The sequence below is a fragment of the Mercenaria mercenaria genome, chromosome 15, assembly GCF_021730395.1.
Source record: "Mercenaria mercenaria strain notata chromosome 15, MADL_Memer_1, whole genome shotgun sequence".
Classification (NCBI taxonomy): Eukaryota; Metazoa; Mollusca; class Bivalvia; order Venerida; family Veneridae; genus Mercenaria; species Mercenaria mercenaria.
Window position 1 is genome coordinate 44,769,783 of NC_069375.1, and position 20,647 is coordinate 44,790,429.

Sequence of the window (20,647 nt, forward strand, 5' to 3'; positions counted from 1 at the left end):
GGCTAATCTCATTTAAGCAGCATTTTATGACATTTTTCACTGTTCGTATTCTCTCTTGAAATTTATCTTACAATTCTGACAAAATGTATATCAGCGTTATGGTTCTTAATCAAGTTACCCACCTAATAATGATAAAAAAAAAGTCTGCAAAGTTTCAAAGCTATAGCTCTTATAGTATTTAAGAAAAGTGGACCTAAACAAAACTTTCAACCAAGAAATTAAAATTGTATAAGTACGAAAAGGGTCGACATTCTGCAAAAGCAACTGAGAGTTATGATCCTTGGTCTACTTACTCTACTACTAATGATTGTAAAAATGTGTGCAAAGTTTCAAAGCTATAGCTCTTAATAGTTTTTGAAAAAGAGTGGACCTAAACAAAAATCTGAACCAAAGCCAAAGCCAAAGCCGACGACCAAGTGACGACAATACCTCTTTTTTTTTTCAAATCAGACGAGCTAATAAAACATTCAACTTGGTCGGAGGTACTGATACTCGTACCGAGGTGATTATCCCACGTGACTCACACGATTGTTACTATTTTAAGCGTCGGTTCCGATAGGGTTTTTAACAAAATGGATTGTGAAAAGGTATGGCGCAGAATAGAATAGAATATGAGTGACTCTTGGACATAGTGAGTGCATTTCTGTCCCGAAAGTCGTTAGTAAAAGAATCGTACTTCGACTCAGTGCTGTTACCATTTCTGATCCTTTTGCATCATGGGAGTCCATTCATTTTTTTGACAACAGACACCCGCTTAAGCCGTTAGTAGCTGGCAGTGTGAGGGGCATTGCACTGTTAAAAAGACTCAATCAAATCGAGTCTGTTATTATTCTACTTGGTTGCATTAAGCCTATGCTTCCAATGATTTTTGTTTATGTTTTTTAACCATTTTATATAATTTCGCGTTGCGCTGACTACCTCTTTAATCCCCCATTTTTTTTACATTTGTGTCAATCCAGGATATGACTGTTTAAGAAAAGTAGGAGAATATCAGCTGTAAAGCATTCGAGCGGTCAAAGTCTTCTACCGGAATAACACTTTGTTACTACAGCATAAACAATTTTGGATGTGGCGAAACAATTGTAATGGTTTGCATATTCTCCATACTGCCGTTATGTAATCATTGCAACCAAATACAATATACATGTACTGCATATCCTCAAAATTACCCATCATTTATGAACCAGGCTATTACAGTCGATCCGTTGAACCTGTTTGACTAAAGGGTAATCAGACAGACGGACAAACTGGCAGAAAAACAAAATAAAATAATTTGCATCTTTTCTGTATTGCATTCTTCATGTTTCCTGAAAAATCCTCCTACACTTCTTAAGTTATCAGTGATTACATTTTCAAGTTTTTTTCTAAATAGGAGTTGCCATAGCAACCTGTTTTTCACATACCAGCAAAATAAAAGGACGCGCATAAGTTCCTTATTTTCCATTATCACACACTTCAAGTTATCACAGTTGAGGAACATCTGATAATCTGACTAAATTACACCATCTTTCACAAATGTAAGATCCTATGTTTAGTGTTTATAACCGGACAGAAGACTGGGGGAAAGGGCAGCAAGCCTTACAACTAGCAGGGGACCAACAGTGCTAAAATGCCTTTATGTTATCTTTCAACAATTAATAAAGTGTACAAGTCTGTGGTATATTGTGTGATCTAAGACAGGTGTGAAGTAATATGAGACACATGATTTGTATAAATATAAGGCATTTTTATTAATAACATAAACAATATCTAATTCAAGTACATATACAAATTCAAGATTCCTTCATGTACATTAATTCATGAAGCATTTCAAGGCAAGTTTACAAAATCTGTTAGTTTTAAATTATCCCTGGAAATTCAAGTGCTGTCTACATTGACAGGTCAGTTTCACAATCAGTTCGGTTTTCTTAATCTGCAAATTCCAAAAATAAAATATTTCAAACACTCTAGTAAAGACAAAGTACAATTACAGACATACAAACATTCACATCAAAATTTGCATTCATATGGATTTTTATGACTGACTGCTAGCTTTAATGATGAAAAAGATCCAAGCCCAGGTGCCATCCTCTTGACATTATCTCAAACATGAGCTGGCACCTGAACAGATCCACTGACCTTCTGCAAGCTGGCTGGATGGCTTCCTCATATGATGGTCTAAGTAGTGTTCAAACCCACAGAAATGAGAGACAGGTGATTCTAAGCTAGGGACCTTCACCCCTCAGCAAATGAGGTCCCAAAGCAAACTGAACAAATTATATAATGATTTTCTTTAAAGACTTAAAACAATATTCCTCACATCTGCCTGTAACGCAGGTTCAGAATTGACTGGATGATATGAAACACAGCAAATATGTCCCACATTCTCTCTGCTCTGAATTGAATCAATAAAAAGCCATCTAGACTATATAAAAACATCAGTGGTACCTGCAGTTAACACACTGCATAAGATTTTCATGCTGTTAGATTTTTTTGGCGCTGATACATCGTCCCCTTACCCACTTCTTGCACAAGCACTATCTTGATGATGACAAGGCATGTCAGAAATCAGAAAAACCCAACAGAGGATCTGCTGTGAAAGATAGTGACTGCTGGTTTTTTAAGCTGGACTGATTCTTAATTCAGTTAATTCAGAATAGTATAGTTCAGTCACGTATCCAGATCTCCTTCATACTGTGTTGAAAAACATCTGCTATAACTCATTCTTTGTGCAGCTTTGGGTTTCTTTCGTACAACTTTCAGAGCCTTTTGGAACTTCAAATGAGATCTTAGGACAGTCTGCCATATTCTTACAGAATAACTTCTCTAATGATGCAGTTTTTACTAAGTCAAACCCAACATCTCCACCAAAAGTGGATGGTTTCCAATACTGCGGACTACAAATAGGGGCTGATAAAAGCCCCTTTACAGAAAAAGGTCCTCCCCGTTCTATCACAGTTGATCCAAATATCGCCTTTGGTCTAGTTTTTTCCACAACAATACCAACATAAAATTCTACAGCATCTATATCACCATATATTTCTTCCAAGTCTTTTGCTACTTCTGTATCACCTGGAAAACAAATTATTTTATGTTATTTATAAAATTTACTTCAAAATTTTTAATATTCACAATATATATATTTTTATTGTACATATAGTTACTTTTTTTGTTGGATTTTCAGTCAAACAATCAGCTGCAGTCATACTGGGAAACTATTTAATTTCATGGGTCCTAAAGTTGGTAATTTTGACTTGTTTGCTGGGATTTATTTTTGTGAATCAACTCAAAATACAAAATCCATGATGGTCTCCTACAAATATGAATGATTTAGAGTATCACAAATCTGGTGAAAGACCTAGCTTAGATACCCTTTCAGACATTGTTCCATGTACAAACAGACAATTTGATAGACCTCTTCCAAAAGCTAGCTGGATGATAGAGTTCAATAACAGACATGGAAACACCTCAAGGTAATAAGGGGCATTTCAAAGTCAGATATCCTTCTCACTCCAACACAGATGTCCCATGACACATAATGTGAATGGAAGCGACTTCTGTTGTTGAAATTGCCTTCAGACACTTTGGTATGACAAAATGAAGCAAAGCACAGGGATTTATATTTAATATACTGTACATGTATTTGCTTTTTAAACCTTAAAATTTTACCTAGTTATCTGTTTACAAAGATAAAAGACTTCCCCTGAAAGAAACTGCTGGACATTTACTGTGAAATTATCAATATTTATTAGGGTCTAATTTCAGTGGATTTCATGGTTGGGTCAATTCACAAAATTAAATTCCAAAGAACACATACAATTCCCTTTAATTCCATCTGTTTTTGAATTATTTCAAAAACAATGATTGCCAGGAAATGGAACTTTTTGATGAATCACAAAATTAAGTGATTTCACACTTACCCTGTAAATTTCTATAATAAACTTGTCCATCTTTCAACTTGGACATTACCATTAACTGTTAAAAGGAGTGCATACCATATGATACTGACTGAATGGCGAACAGTGCAGATCATGATCAGACTGCATGGGAAGGGGGCAGCGAATATAAATATTTGAGCACCACTGTGCAAAGACCAGTGTTAGGACTTTGAGCCAGCACATCCATGCAGTCTGATCTGGATCCATAGTCTTGCTTTATCAGTTGCATACAAGTTTGAAAAGTTGATAAACAAGAGCTGTCACAGGAGACAGCACGCTCGACTATTTCGACGCTGGATAGTGAAACTGGGCACATCTGAGGAAACTTGAGCTGTCACTGGAGTGTTTAATGACTCCAATTGTGGATAAAGATATTGCACAATAGCCTGAGTCTATGTCAAAAATATCAACTTAAAGTAATAAGAGAGGTAAAGATAAAATGTATCAAAAAACTACATAAGTATATCCTAAGCAAAAAGGGGCATAATTCATTAAATATTGGTGCCAGAGTTATGCACCTTGTGTCATATGGTGTGGGTGATGATGTTGAACAACTATTCTAAGTTTGAATCAAATTCATTCAGTAATAACAGAGACAGAGTGAAAGTGCATCAAAACTTTAACCTAAAATTCTAAGTAAAAAGGGGGAATGATTTATGAAAAATTGGTGCCAGAGTTATGCACCTTGTGTCATATGATAAGGGTAATGATGTTGAACAATTGTTTAAGTTTGAATCAGATCCATTCAGTAATAACAAGAGATAGAGTGAAAGTGCATAAAACTTTAACCTGAAATTCTAAGTAAAAAGGGGAATAATTCATGAAAAATTGTGCCAGAGTTATGCATCTTGTGTCATATGATGTGGGTGATGATGCTGAACAACTATTTTAAGTTTGAATCAAATCCATTCAGTAATAACAGAGGTAGATTTAAAGTGCACCAAAACTTTAACCTGAAATTCTAAGTAAAAAGGGGGAATAATTTATGAAAAAATGGTGCCAGAGTTATGCACCTTGTGTCATATGATGTGGGTGATGATGTTGAACAACTATTTTAAGTTTGAATCAAATCCATTCAATAATAACAGAGATAGAGTGAAAGTGCATTAAAACTTTAACCTGAAAACCTAAGTGAAAAGGGGGGATAATTCATGAAATATTGGTGCCAGAGTTATGGCCCTTATGTCAGATGATGTGGATGATGATGAGGAATAAGTATTTCAAGTTTGAATCAAATCCATCAAGTAATTACAGAGATAAGTTGAAAAAAGAGAAAGTGTAAAAAAACTTTAACCAAGGTGGGGACGCGGAAAGACGCTGACGCCGGGTCGAGTAGGATAGCTCTCCTTATACTTCGTATAGTCGAGCTAAAATCAGTATGGAAATGCACTGTTATGGATTTTTGCTGGTCGCAAAACCCTAACACATGTTTTAGTTGTAGTCATTTCTTTCATAAAATTAAATACATACCAGTTAAATCTTCAAATGTTTGGTAAGGTGGTAGACTAAATCTTTTCCTATATTGATTAAAGGACTGGTATCTAAGTGCTCTTCCATGTAAAATAGTCTGCTTGGCAACAGGAAGTGTATAAAAATTGTGGTTATGGTGGGTAAACTGAAAGAGAATACAAAAAAATATGTCACAAAAGGATAACTCCCACTATAACTATAAAAGATGAAATTTCAGGGTTGTTTCCCTTTCAGAAGAACATTACTTTGATAAAAAAACAGTCCTTTTGGAAAGCTATCTCTTAATTTTTTAAAAGGATAACTCCCACTATAACTATAAAAGATAAAATTTCCGAGTTGTCTCCCTTTCCAAAAAAAAACAAACAAAATGGGTTAAGTAATTACTTTGATAAAAACACAACTTCTACACTTAGTCCTTTTGGAAAGCTATCTCTTAATTTTTTTAATTCTTTTTTTTTACCATTTGTTTTGTACAGATTAACATATATACATACTGACCTTGGAACAGTATAATTAAATTATTAGTAAACTGTAGATTTATCATAAATGAACAATATGTATAGACCTAAACAGGATGTAAAATGTTCAAAGAGATCTGAAGATTACAGATGTTTGAATAGCATTCAAAATGTTCTATATTGTCTTTTACCAAAGTATATATTTCGTTTTGTTTGTTCGGCTTTTTGGGTTTCAAGTCTCCAGTACAATTTATGACTATGCCATACTGCAACATTTAATGTCGAGGGGAGACCCCAGTTTCTCCTCTGGGTGGGCAGACAAGTAGATCCACTAACTTTTCACAAGCCAGCTGGCAAGCTTCCTTACATGAGAAAAATTTACACCTCAAGCAAGGTTTTGACCTACAACAGAAAGGGACCAGTGATTCAAAAACATCAGTCACCGTAACCACTCAGCAACTATACATATCACATAGTCTATAAAACAACTTTATATGTACTTACTGCGCCAGCTCTCTGATGTACCAGTCCATCAACGAAATCTCTCATTCCATGTTTCAGAACTATATCAGGACGGAAGAGAAAATCTTTCACAGTGTAAGTAGTCCCAGAGATATTGAACTCATCTGGCATTAATGGATGCCAATGATACATGTGATTAAACTCGGCTGTAATTCGGTTAGAATACTGATGCGACTGCCCAAAAAGTAGTTCTGGTTTAAAAACCAATTGATAATTGTAATTACTTAAATGCTGTACATAGTTTTCTACCACAACCTTTATGGTTTCTCCTGAAAAACACGAGAAAAATCATTTTGTAAGATTATGACATAGAGATTTAATTTAAAGGTAGTGGACCCGTCATGAAAATCCGTAATTTTCCCTTCGATTACCTTTTCTCCATTGTGGACTTTGGCAGTCTCCTGTTGTTATGGAAACCACTGCTTGTATGAACTATATTTATGGCTGAAGAATACCAAAATAACAGACACAAATACGAAAATGTATGGAAACTGCCAACTGTCATTACCGATCCACTACCTTAAAAAACATCAATAAAGAAATAATTATTAGATGTAACAGTCTTTCAAATGAATATTTCTTATCTCTTTTGTTACGGATGAAATATAAAACAGAGAAATATGTGAAACAATATGATAATAAATATACTACTTTTCAATTTATGTTCATTTCTCACAATTGAATACATTGCTTAGTTTTATATAAAGATTTCAAATTTGTCACAGGTAGAACATGTTATTCATTGCCTACACAGCTGAAAAGATGTCTTAATTTCAGCAATAAATTAAACTGATAAACTGTGAAACCATTAATATCTGCGTACCATGAATTTTCATGAATTTAACGGCTTAGACAAAGTATGAAATTAAATCCCAACGAACAAAAAAATTCCACTTAATTTTGGCCCAAAACAAGAAAAATTCCACTTAATTTTGACCCAAAACTAGAAAAATTCCACTTAATTTTGGCCCACAACAAAAAACTTTCTATCTACGAAATAAAATAGTTCAACAGCAGTTCTCTTTAAAAGAAAATTACGCCACCTGACCCCTTACCTAAAATTACTAATTTTGTGGTTTGGAAGAGCCTTTCATCGTCCCATTCAGGATGCTCTCCCTTTAATATATCACAGACCCGATTATGTTCCCTCATCCATATTGTAGCGTACATAAATAATCCTGGCAACAAGCCAAAATCCTTGTGTCCGAGGGCAAACTGTATTTCCTTTGGCACGCTCGGAGGATAATGCATCGGCACTTCTACATCTTTCAGGAGGAGTGGCCATGATTCTCCATTTATCGTCTATTCAAAAAAGAAAGGAAGAATAAAATATATCTAAAATATGGAGGTACATGCAGAATTTTTTTTTATAAATTATTTAATTGAAATTCTCTTCATAAAGAACAGTATGTGTGTGTGTGTTTTTTTCTTTTTTTAATTTGAAGAGTACTTCAGTTGGACAGTAACTCTTAAGTTTGATTTATACTTAATCTTTCTCATTCAATTTCATGGCATGAAATTTGTATTGCTTTTGCTGAAATGACTATTTTAAGGGGATATAAATCTGTGTCTTTAAACTTTTGAAGAAGATCGAATGGGATTTTTGTTTGTGACTTGCAGTAATAAAATCCATAAAACATTGCTCCTCATGAATATAAATGACTTCCCATTTTATTTAGAGTATTATGTAAATAAGAGTCCAAAATTATGTTTTAAACTGTATAAAACATAAATTACTATAAAGGACCAATTTGTCAGTTCTTTTTCTTTCTTTTTTACAATTACCAAAAATGTGAAGTAATATGATAACACATGAAGTTTATCAAGATATAATTTCCCTGATATGGAACAACACTTGACCACCTGAGCATTAAAGGATGTAAATTACCAATGGGTCTAATCAGAAATTATTAGGTAAAAACTACGTTTCAATAAAGACAATGATGTAGATTATATACTATCGATAATACTGTGAACTCACTGATATTCGCAGGGTGGGGGTGGGTGGGGGATGGGGAGGTGGTGGGGGGGGGGGGGGGGGGGGGGGGGGGGATAATTTTCATGGATTTCTTGGCTATGTCAATCCACAAAATAAAATCTCAACAAAAACATAAAATCTCCACTCATTTCATCTTGATAAGAAAACCACAAAATTTCACACCCATGCATTAAATAATTTTGCGATACACAACCACAATTTTTGAAAAGATAAAGAAATTTTTAGGTCTTACAGATCTTATCAAATCTTCAAACATAAATATCCTGAAGTCACAATGGTGGGCATGGGACTATGCTGTACGTGACATTGTACATGTTCTCTATGAAATTCTACCTACTTTGGATCAACCTGTTCAACCTTGACCTTGAATTGATAATCCTGACAGTTTTGCTCTGGGCATTAGTTGAGTCACTTCTTTGGGAACATTTATCACTAGTAAAAAATTAACTGCCTCAATAGCCAAGTGGTAGAGCGTCTGCTTCAAGTGCGGGAGGTCAGGGGTTTGATCCCCAGTCGCATCATACCAACAAGAAACGCGGCAATGCCACGAAAACCAGGTTTTCAACACTTTTCATAAGAATAAAAAAGTATACTGAATCACAGTGCACCACTTTAAAGCACAGCCCTAACCCTAACCCTATTTTTAGTAACAATGACCTTGACCTTGATCCCAGAAACCCCAAAATCAATCCCTAGCTACAACTTTATATAAGTTTTCTATACACCAAGTTTCATCATGATAGCTCATTCCTAAGTTATTATTGACCGGAAACCCTTTTTCTATTTTAAGTAACAGTGACCTTGACCTTGACCCCAAAAACCCCAAAATCAATCCCAGCCTTTGTCTTGATATAAGCTACATACATACCAAGTTTTATTCAAATATCTTTACCGAAACAAAAGTTATTGACCGGAAACACCAGTTTGACGCCGCCGCCCATCCGCCCGCCCGCCCACCCGCCTGACCGACGACATACCCCAATCTAATAACTCAGGTTTTCGTTGAAAACCTGGTTAAAGATATGAAAAATGGTACCAGTTGCTCCCCTGCTTTGCACTCAGCATTAAAAGGGACACTGGCTTCTCTTCTCTCTTACCTACGTGGCGATGGATTCCATCAGGAATAAGGTGATGAGAGTGATTAATATAAGTTGTAGAACTTCACAATTGACCTAAAATAAATTAGTATAATCTAGTAAAAAAATATTAAATGATTTTTAAAAAGTTAAGGAGCCAATATGAATTACTGCCTGCAGTGGATGCATTTACCTGCATTTTTAACTTGCCATCTTCAAAACTTCTCAACATATTTTCTACATGTTTGTCTTTACCGTACACATGGGATACATCCACCTGTAAAAAAAAAATACAATAAATTTCCTGCATTCAATGTTTTAGTTTCCTGTATGTTTTTTGATCGCTTAATAACAGATAGCCTTGTTGTTAACTGTTGTTGCTTGCAGTATCATTTTTGAGAAAACAATAACCATGTGAGATAAGATTATTGAAAATACACATAGCTAAAATCTTGCAAATATTATGACATAAAAACAGACAATAAGTTTATAAAGGTAAACATCTTTTTTATGTAAGCGCACTGCTTTTACCTTTATTTGAAAGGCTTATCATATTTCTACAGACACTATCGATTACATACAAATACACTACCAATTATGTAAAAATGAAATAAGTTGTATCATATCTGATTATTAGTAGCTATACGATACGGTTTTTGTCTGCTCAGTTTTATAAAATATTCCTATTTCAATTCAAAACATTACAAAAGTTTATATAAAAAATATTCTAATCTACTTTACACTGAATTTTAAATAATATTAAATGTACGTAATGAAACATAAATGTTGCATCGTATTTCAAAGAACAGGAAAATTTATGAATACTAAGCAAGATGCAATAATACGATTTAAAATTATTGCACATTTTTTTTTTAGTTTTCTGAAGTTTTATATGTATCCGGTATCCCAGATGAAGGGCTAAAATAGCCTGAAAACTGGTCAGATTTAACAAAATGACAGTTATTTACATTTGAGCCGTGCCATGAGAAAACCAACATAGTGGCTTTGCGACCAGCATGGATCCAGACCAGCCTGCGCATCCGCGCAGTCTGGTCAGGATTCATGCTGTTCGCTTTTAAAGCCTATTGGAATTGGAGAAACTGTTAGCGAACAGCATGGATCCTGACCAGACTGCGCAGATGCGCAGGCTGGTCTGGATCCATGCTGGTTGCAAAGCCACTATGTTGATTTTCTCATGGCGCGGCTCATTTGATGTTTAGTTATGTGTTCCACCTTTCCTTATTATGGTTTAAGTATCTGAAGTTGAGTTAGCTAAGATCACTCTGTATGGGTAATTTTGAATTTAACATCTTTTTTTAGGTGATTTTTCAGTCATATAAGGACAAGATTCTACTTGTAGCAAAAAAACAATACCCAGCTTCATCATACTGCCTCACTGGCATATCAGGCCAAAGACATAGGACACGATATCCTGCCCAGTCACGTTATACTGACCCAAGGGAGTCACCTTATACTGACCTAAGGGAGTCACGTTATACTGACCTAAGGGAGTCACGTTATACTGACCCAAGGGAGTCACGATATACTGACCCAAGGGAGTCACGTTACACTGACCTAAGGGAGTCACATTATACTGACCCAAGGGAGTCACGTTATACTGACCTAAGGGAGTCACGTTATACTGACCTAAGGGAGTCACGTGATACTGACCCAAGGGAGTCACGTTATACTGACCTAAGGGCTCACCAGTCTCTAATGCTGATCGCCAAGAGAGGAGGCTGCTAGATCTATTTTCATAACACTGTCGACATGACCGGAGTGGAGTGCAAACCCCAAACTCTATAGCGGATGCTTGACCACTGAGCCAATGTGGTTGCAGTATAATGGGATAAAAATCAAATGATTCTAAACAGTAAATTTAAAGACACCTCACTTACCCCATGTCCTCCCCACTGGAACCCAGGTCCACGCTGAAAATCTGTCTTGAAGAACTGATGGGTAAAGTGTTGTGCAAAAAATGTAAACAAGGCATTGGAACCTCTTGGATCAGGTTTGAAAACAGTACGTTTCATCAGTTTGTCCACTATCATACCTGCATCTGGAAGTTCTTTAGCACCTGCGTATGAACAGAGACATTTCATATACCTTTTCTGTCTTATAAATTATGGTTAACTTTGTTTTGTTTTGGGTTTAACAACCATATTTCAACAGCATTTCAGTTATTAACCACTGGGCAGTTAACCAGCTAACCACCTTTTAAGTCATATCAACACAAGTTAGGTCATACAGCAATGACGAAACTATTATTATAACTGTATTTAAATAAAGAACAAAATAATTATTGATAGTGTGGCAGTCGGCATACAAATTGTCAAAGCAATTTGTCTTAGAGAGTTTTACTGCTCTCTCAAGGCAACCAGATAAAAGGGTCAACTGTCTGTAGAATGTCCAGGGATTGGAACAGATTTCCATGGAAAAAATCCAGTGTTCCATGGAAAATTTGAAAGGTTTAGTCTGTTAATGTTTCTGGAATATTTCCATAGTATCCCTGGAAATATTCCCTGGTACACCAAGAAATATTCCCTAGCACTTTCCATGGAAAACTTTGCTTGTCCATGGACATTCTACAGACGGGGGCCCGGTTAGAGAAAAAACTTGAACTGAACCAAGAGAAACTTACCTACAACTCCTAAAGGTGTAGGACAATCTTTTGGCACGGGAGGCAGTGCACGTGCAAAATAAGATCTGTTACCATAAGCTTCATAAGTAATATAATCATGTTCCGATGTGTAGGTGGCTGGTGAATCTACCATGGCTCCACGTACTGTAAGTCATAAATGTCAATCTTAAAGACTCGTGCCTAAAAATAACTAACGCAAACTATACTGGACTAGATAAGTTTAAGAATTTATAATCTTAAAATATGAAAATTCATGCTCATTCATTCATTACAGCTAGGAACTAAAAAGTGTACTGTGAAATAATTTAATATCATGGACATCAAATATTGTTATTTGGGTCAAGATGGCTATTCAATAAAGGTTAGTGAAAGTCTGTCATATCATCGCCACATTTTCTTACAAATCACATTTTGATCACTTGTAACATTTCTTGGTTCAAATGATTATTCAAAGTAAATAAAACAAAAAGGTTTATTTTCGTTTAATCTAGTACAAAATTTAATCTTTTATTTCTTTTTCAAAAGAAACATTCATAACTGACAGAATGATCAGTATCTTCTACCATTCTTAAAAAACTAACTGAGCCACGCCACGAGAAAACCAACATAGTGGGTTTGCGACCAGCATGGATCCAGACCAGCCTGCGCATCCGTGCAGTCTGGTCAGGATCCATGCTGTTTGCTATAGGTTTCTCTAATTCCAGTAGGTTTTGAAAGCGAACAGCATGGATCCTGACCAGACTGCGTGGATGCGCAGGCTGGTCTGGATCCATGCTGGTCACAAACCCAGTATGTTGGTTTTTTCATGGCACGGCTAAACTTACTCAGGTATATTCTTTTCATGACAGCATCAGATAGCCCAGGTATCCTGTTCACAATGGTCCATATCCAGCTATGTTTTGCTTCAGTCAGTAACTCATGCACGAAGTCTGAGTCTGGCTTTATCAACCAGACAACACGCTTCCAGAATGTCGCTGTAACAGAAAGAACAAGCTTAAGATACATCACTTAGTTGCCTGCATTAATAATACAGGTACATGAGTAAACCTCTTCACATACTTTGAACCTGCAAAAAAGTAGTTCAGTTCCTGATACATATAACACTGAACCTGAAGACTTTTTGCTTCCGTAAAGGGGTCACCGTCAGTTTCTCTGGAAGAAGCAGTAACGGCAAGTAACAAATCAGCACACTTGTTTATCAAGGTTTCAGTTATGACACTTTACAAACGGAAACATAACAAAAGAAAATGAGCCGCGCCATGAGAAAACCAACATAGTGGCTTTGCGACCAGCATGGATCCAGACCAGCCTGCACATCCGCACAGTCTGGTCAGGATCCATGCTGTTCAATTTCAAAGCCTATTGCAAGTTGAGAAACCATTAGCGAACAGCATGGATCCTGACCAGACTGTTCGCAAAGCCACTATGTTGCTTTTCTCATGGTGCAGCTCAAATAAGCCCTGGAAAAGTGGCTGTACACTATATTTCAATGCTAAGAAAAACATACTAGAATAATCCAAGTTCTTTCTTGCTATAATATTTGCAGAATTCCAGGGGACTGGTTAGTGCCCAAGCCAAATAGAGCTGTCTTATGTTAGAATAACAGAAAATGCTACATGTACCTTAGAGTAATTCTGTACAGTTACTCAGAAAGTGACGAGTTGAATACACAAGATTCTTCATAGCAAAGAGCCATAACTCTCTATACTCCAGTACAGTCATAAAGGGCCATATAATAGATTATTAACTCTGTATATTGCAGCATAGTCATAGGTGAAGGGAAAGTGAGTCAATCTGACTGAAACTTTTTTTTTTTTTCCTTCATAGCCGCACAACAAAGTTATTTCAATTGCTTTTGATATATATAATGAGATAAACTCACATTCAAATATTTTCTACATCTGTACAATGATGCATCAAAGCATTTTATACCCAAAGTTATTACAAAAAATATTTGAACGTTAAATTAAAACTTGTACAGCGGAGACCGAAATCTCATAAACTATAGATGACACTGGGTGGTAGAAAACTGTTCATTTCACTGAATAGACATCTTTTTTCTCAGTTTGTTTGATATATACAAAGATTAAAAGAAAAAGGATATGTCAGTATGTAGAGTAAATCATCTTTGTAACTGATAGTGGGATGTTAAAGTATTTTTAATTTGACAAGTCCAAAGTTTGATCAAATTAAAAAGCTGTTACATCAATTTTGGTACTTCTTAAGTTGTGACAGCAAGCATTTTACATCATTTTCCTTCATCATGCCTGATCATTCTCAACTTAAGGACAAAATTCAGTAAAACATGGTTTAACTTGAACAGTTTATGCTGTTCACAGTCGTTTCCCTAAATACATACCGGTATTCTATATTTGAACTGCTTCAAGTGATTGGTGTTTCTGACAAATAACAGTTTTTAAAAAAAATATACATTTGAGCCGTGCCATGAGAAAACCAACATAGTGGGTTTTCCACCAGCATGGATCCAGACCAGCCTGAGCATCCGCGCAGTCTGGTCAGCATCCTTGCTGTTCGCTTTCAAGCCTTTTGCAATTAGAGAAACTGTCAGCGAACAGCATGGATCCTGACCAGACTGTGCGGATGCGCAGGTTGGTCTGGATCCATGCTGGTCGCAAACCCACTATGTTGGTTTTCTCATGGCGCGGCTCATTTTATATTCAGTATCTTGAATTCCAAGGGATCAAGCGATTTACTTCAAGATAACAGAAATTCGACTTAAAATTATATTTTGTGCATTAGTTTTCAGGACAGGGCTTGAAAATGTCTTCAAGACAGCTGGAATTTAGAGATAAGCAGGTTGGAGACATCAAATTTTGACTGTATTTGGTATTTGAGCCGTGCCATGAGAAAACCAACATAGTGGCTTTGCGACCAGCATGGATCCAGACCAGCCTGCACATCTGCGCAGTCTGGTCAGGATCCATGCTGTTCGCTAACGGTTTCTCTAATTGAAATAGGCATTGAAAATGAACAGCATGGATCCTGACCAGACTGTGCAGGCTGGTCTGGATCCATGCTGGTTGCAAAGTCGCTATGTTGGTTTTCTCATGGCACGGCTCATTTTGTAACTTATATACAAAATATACATCTTTTTGAAATTCATTAGTACTTTAAAATTTACAAACCACTGTAAAGCTGACATTTCCGTAGTCCTAAGTATGCCAATTTTCTGTTTGGTATGGTGTTCCATTACGGACATCATTATTCTGACCCTTCGCCTCAAGAGATTTATAATGGTGATAATGCGACAAGAAGATGTGAAGATAATAATGATACAATGGTGCAAAAACATGACGGGAAGACTTCATATTAATATCGCACTTTCACATTTAAATTTTCCCACCGTATAACTGCGCTATTTTACGTAATTGTATCTAGTTAAACATCAGTATACACATTTTAAAAGTAATATTATCATAAATTTTCAGCTTCTAACTGCGCTTTTACTTTAGTAAAGTACAAAACACAAAATGATGATTACAGTTATGAATAAATTTTTCCTATTGTTAAGAATTAAAAACATTCTATAAATGATTCTTTATTGCCAAAAATTGTCATTCATTTCATGCATATAAACATCAATGTTATAACCACACACTAAGAAATGCTTGGGCCGCTTATTCATATATTAATGACTATTTAGGCAATACAATCTTTCTGACCCAGAGCAAATAAAAGACATATTTATGAAGCTAATGGCCTATGAGCCATGACTTTACAGAATGTAAAACATGACATTTTTATTTCATTAAAGCTACATGTTCACAGATGGGGTGAAAATATTCAATATACCTTTTAAAAAATAATCAATGTGTTGGCATTGTTTATTGCTTGATTTACAATGGTTCAGAGTCCAGATGTGAAGGAATTAAACAATGAGGGCCGGGTTAAGTATCTAAGCATCTGAATGATGAATTGTGGTAAACCAGATATTCTAACACGATCCAATTCATTTTCCTATTAAACAAAGAAGGAAGAAAGCAGTGAATTATCATACAACAAATCACTGTTCTGACGTCACAATTATTACGTCATGGCGTCAAACGGCATAGCGGTGCGCTGGAAAAGAAACCGATTGAAAATGGGCAAATATTTAATGCATGTCATCAAGAATGTACTTTAAAATCCTTTGTAACGTGTTAGAATCGAAATAATATATCTCATTTAGTGATTTGCTCTTGAATAAATCATTGTTTGTCGTTCAGATGCGTATTATTATATCACTCGGGCTACGCCCTCACGACATAATTCCTTCGCATCTGAACTGTAAACAATGATTTATTCAACAACAAATCACTGGATGATATATATTAATTCTTAAATAAACCACAAGAAGACATTGTTTATTTTCATTCTGAATATTAATGTGAAATATAAGCATTACACTAATAACAAGGTTAAATTATAAATGTCACATCATTAATTTATATATTTTTTTAAATGTTTGGCAGGCATATTTCATTGATCATCACTTGAATATCTGTGTTGAACGTAGACATGAGGTAACATCTTTTGTTTTGAATAAAAAAAATCAATGAAAAAGACAAATGCTTTAAGAGTCAATGCCCTGAAGAAAACAATTTTTTATTAGTGGTACGGGAGGTTTAAAAGTTTAAAAGGAGAATATTGCTGATGACTTGCAGTCCACACGGTTCAATGTCCCATTTCATCAGTATGATAGTAATGTCATATGAACAGTATTTATTTGTTTGTAGGAAGGTGTAAGAAAATGCATGCAATGACAAGAAATACTTAACCACTTGCAATCATGAGTTGTATTCATTTTGATTAATTGTGTGTGATATGACATCATCATAATGACCTTGTTTCGCTTTAGAGGTAGTGACATTGCCATAGAGATGATAAATAAATAATGTGCATGTTCTGAAATCTGTTATTTATATATTCGCATTTAATGATTTTTTATGTTCTTCAAATTTTACAAGAATTTGGACCAGAAATAAAGATAAATTAGAGCACTTTTCCAGATTTTTTTTTTTCAACACCCATCGTACGAGTTTATTAAGTCAAAATTAACATTAAAACATCATTTAAAAATATGTACAGCTGTACCTGCATTAGCGGCCACCTTTATTAAACTGCCACTTGCCTTAAGCTGCCAGTAATCTAACTTTGCAAACAGACTTATTGCACTAACTTAAAATGTGTCTAAAGCAGTCAACTGCCTAAGCAACCAGACTGTGTTGCCCCCTTGGCTGGCTACTTAATACAGGTCTGACTGTAATGACATCAAAAACTGCCGACTGTAAACCCATGTAACCTTTACCTGCTGTATTTCTAAAATGGATCGGTCCATCATTAAATTTGGGCAGTTCCACTTATTATTCAATGGGGTGTTCACTGAAAATTTACTGACTGAATAGAAAACACAGATATGCAGGCTGATTTTGGTCTGCACTGGTCGCGTAGGCAGAATCACTTGCCACCAGCTGACTAAAGATTAAACATGAAGCCACTTTGACTTTATACATTTTTTTTCCCAAAATGCTGTGAATGCCTAGCTTTAATAGTACATATTTCAGTACTCTCAAATATTAAAATGTCATAACAAAGACTTACTACAAGTTATGTATGATTAAAGATGGTCTAGAGATAATGTCAGGGGAAATTGATATCTGGGTGATTTATTTAAATACACTTTCCGATCCTGGACAAGGGGTGATCAGGTTTGGGGTACGTCTTCAGAGTAAATATATTTTATTTATTTGATACCATTGTTAAGCCATTATAACAGTAGTTCAGTTAACTGTACTGTATGTCAAGGTTAAAGACCTCAGTCTTACAGGAATCTGACCCAGTAGCAACTTACTCCCTGCAAGGAACAGTCAGAGGTGGGGGCATATACTTATGTCAAAATGAGAATCTCCCAGAATTAGACATGCTCAAAAATCATTTAATTTCAAGGCCAAAAAATTTCATGGTTTTGACAAAAATTGCTATTTCATTGGGACAAGTATTCCTGGATTCCACATTTTAAAGTCACAACAAATGGAAAATTTCTTTTCATGATTTGATACAATAAAGAAGTCCATGAAAATTACTTCCCCCTAACAATTTTTTTTTTTTATTCACAGTACATGTACATGAAATACAGAAAGTACATGGAATCTAAATTTCCATTTGGATAATAAATAAGTAATATGTTTGTTTTCTGTACATTTTTTAATGGTAATACACCCTAAAATACAATTCTATTTTACCCCCTAGCTATAACCAGGCATTTTTTTTAAAATGGTAATGTAGCTGTCTACTCCCCAAAATACAATTCTATTTCAACTTTTTTAAAGCAAGGTTATCTTATGTTCATTTTTTTAAATGGTAATGCACCCCCAAAAATACAATTTCTATTTCGACCCCTGTTACAATAAGTATCAATCATTACGCTATCTATATAAAAATCTTATAATAATGTAGTTTTTATATTAACTGCTTAAGGATTGAATAATAAATAGATTTCTCCCAAGATGTTTTAACATGTCATTGCAATTTACTTGACTAAGATCATACTAAGTACATATTGTGGAAACATTTTTATGTGGAACATATAATTTTTGTGATTTTCATGGATGAGACAATCAACAAAATTTTATCCAAATTATCAAGTAAAATTACAATTCTTTTTATTTTCAAAATTTGAAATCCATGAATTTATATCGCCATGAAATAGCCATTTTTACCCAAAACCATGAAATTTTATGTCCACGAAATTAAATGATTTTTTGATAAAATTTTAACAACACATTCACTCAATTATTAAACAAGTATATGGTGGTGCCCATTTTAATTTTGTTAATTTATTCTAAAATTGTAGCGACCTATTTTAGAGCAATTTGTAGGTGATAAAATTTTATCAAAAATGTGTTTATCAAAATCATATTTCAAATATAATGGTTATGTTATCAAAAATAGATACAACCAGTCCTCTGTGAAAAGGAAGCAGGAATTTTTGTCAATAATGTGTGGGTTGAAAATTGCCACATTTACTAAACTTAAATATAAAGCACCGACATAAAATTTCTTTTAACAATTTGGTATGCAAGTATTTTATATGACAACATTTTTATTCACATATTTAAAGGAACATTTGATAAACTGTTACAACTAAAAGTCTAAATGTATATACTTTTACCCTGTAATTTTGATAATTTTAAAGTTTTGTTTATAGTGTACTTAACAGAGTGACTACAGTTCAATGAAGTTTATTGATTTATAAAATACATTCCACCAGCAAAAAACACATTCATTTAAATAAGGTCGAAGCCTGTGACAATAACCACTGGGCCACTATCCCCCCACCCCCCACCCCACTTCCAACCACCATGGCAGAGAATGCTCGCATCATCTGGTGCCATGTAGATTACTTTTTCCTATATTTAGCCAATCGGACAGACTTAAGGATTACTACTCGTAATAGGCCTCAATTTTGATCACCAAAAGCGTACATACAACTTGATAATGTAAGCTTTGAAAATGTCAAACGATAGAAATAAGGAGCATATTGACAAGTTATATAGTGACAGAAGTTCTCACAAATTTCCTTTAGATTACCTCCCCTGATAATTTTGCTTTATTATGAGTTAACTCCCCTGAAAACTAGAAAATAATAATTTTCTCATTTTCCCTATGGAGAATTTTAAATTTCTTTTTGATATTTGTACCAGAATCATATAATGCAGCTTTCTACCGAAACATTTTCTCGAAACTCAAGTTCAGATTCTCTTAATCAAAGAAATTATATTTTTCCCATAGGCATCAATGTTAACTTCAATACCGATTATCTCCTCCCAAAATGATAAAATTTGAAAAATCTCTCGGTGAAACATTTTTAATTTTGCATTTCTTTAAAATGACTAAATTTCAATTAAATATTACCATCCAGTTACAAAATATGAAATATGGCTATTACACCATGCCATCCTATACTGGTACACAGTACTTAATTTGCTGGCTTGTACTTAACCTTTAGCCTGTTGGCAGCAAGTAATTCTGCCTTTGCAATCAGTGCAGACCAGGATCAACCTGCACATCCTTGCACGCTGATCATGGTCTGCACTCTCCACTATTCAGTCAGTATATTTTCAGTGAACTCCCTTTTAAATAATAATTGGTACTGCCCAAATTGAATGATGGACCAGTCCATTTTAGAAATTTAGGTAAAGATTCATAAGAAAACGAAGACATACGTTTCTCGCATGTTGGTCCATAATAGCCAGTCCCCTCGCAGTCACACTCGAATCTACCAACACCAGTTGTCATACATACACCACGGTTCTCGCATGGAAATGAACAGCAAGGATTATCTAGAGAAAGAAAAACAACAAAATTTTTTCATTTGTTTAACTCTCAAACATAACGCACTAAACACAGCAGCTAACCCTGCATTTGTTATTTTGTCAATATCTATAAAACTACTGAAAGTATCTTTTTAAAATTTAGCATAACCTTAGAGAAATTTGTAAACGGTTTAAATGTCCCGGGTCAATGTGACCTTGACCTTTGACCTACTGACCTCAAAATCATTA

The 20,647-nt window shown here is 34.9% G+C and overlaps 1 protein-coding gene across 6 annotated transcripts in view; it reads right to left on the bottom strand.

Annotated features, from left to right (window-relative positions):
- Window positions 1–2,559: 2,559 nt before the first annotated feature.
- LOC123553411 (prostaglandin G/H synthase 2-like) overlaps window positions 2,560–20,647 on the bottom strand; it is a 68,198-nt gene continuing 50,110 nt past the window's right edge. For all 6 annotated transcript variants that reach the window (XM_053525150.1, XM_053525146.1, XM_053525149.1 and 3 more), the window contains 9 exons: window positions 20,309–20,425; window positions 12,908–13,057; window positions 12,084–12,227; window positions 11,341–11,519; window positions 9,636–9,719; window positions 7,423–7,669; window positions 6,350–6,636; window positions 5,388–5,532; window positions 2,560–3,051 (listed from right to left, as the gene is read on the bottom strand). In XM_053525150.1, coding sequence (XP_053381125.1) covers window positions 2,693–3,051; window positions 5,388–5,532; window positions 6,350–6,636; window positions 7,423–7,669; window positions 9,636–9,719; window positions 11,341–11,519; window positions 12,084–12,227; window positions 12,908–13,057; window positions 20,309–20,425 — 1,712 coding nt within the window. In that variant the 3' untranslated portion in view covers window positions 2,560–2,692. The remainder of the gene's footprint in view (window positions 3,052–5,387; window positions 5,533–6,349; window positions 6,637–7,422; window positions 7,670–9,635; window positions 9,720–11,340; window positions 11,520–12,083; window positions 12,228–12,907; window positions 13,058–20,308; window positions 20,426–20,647) is intronic.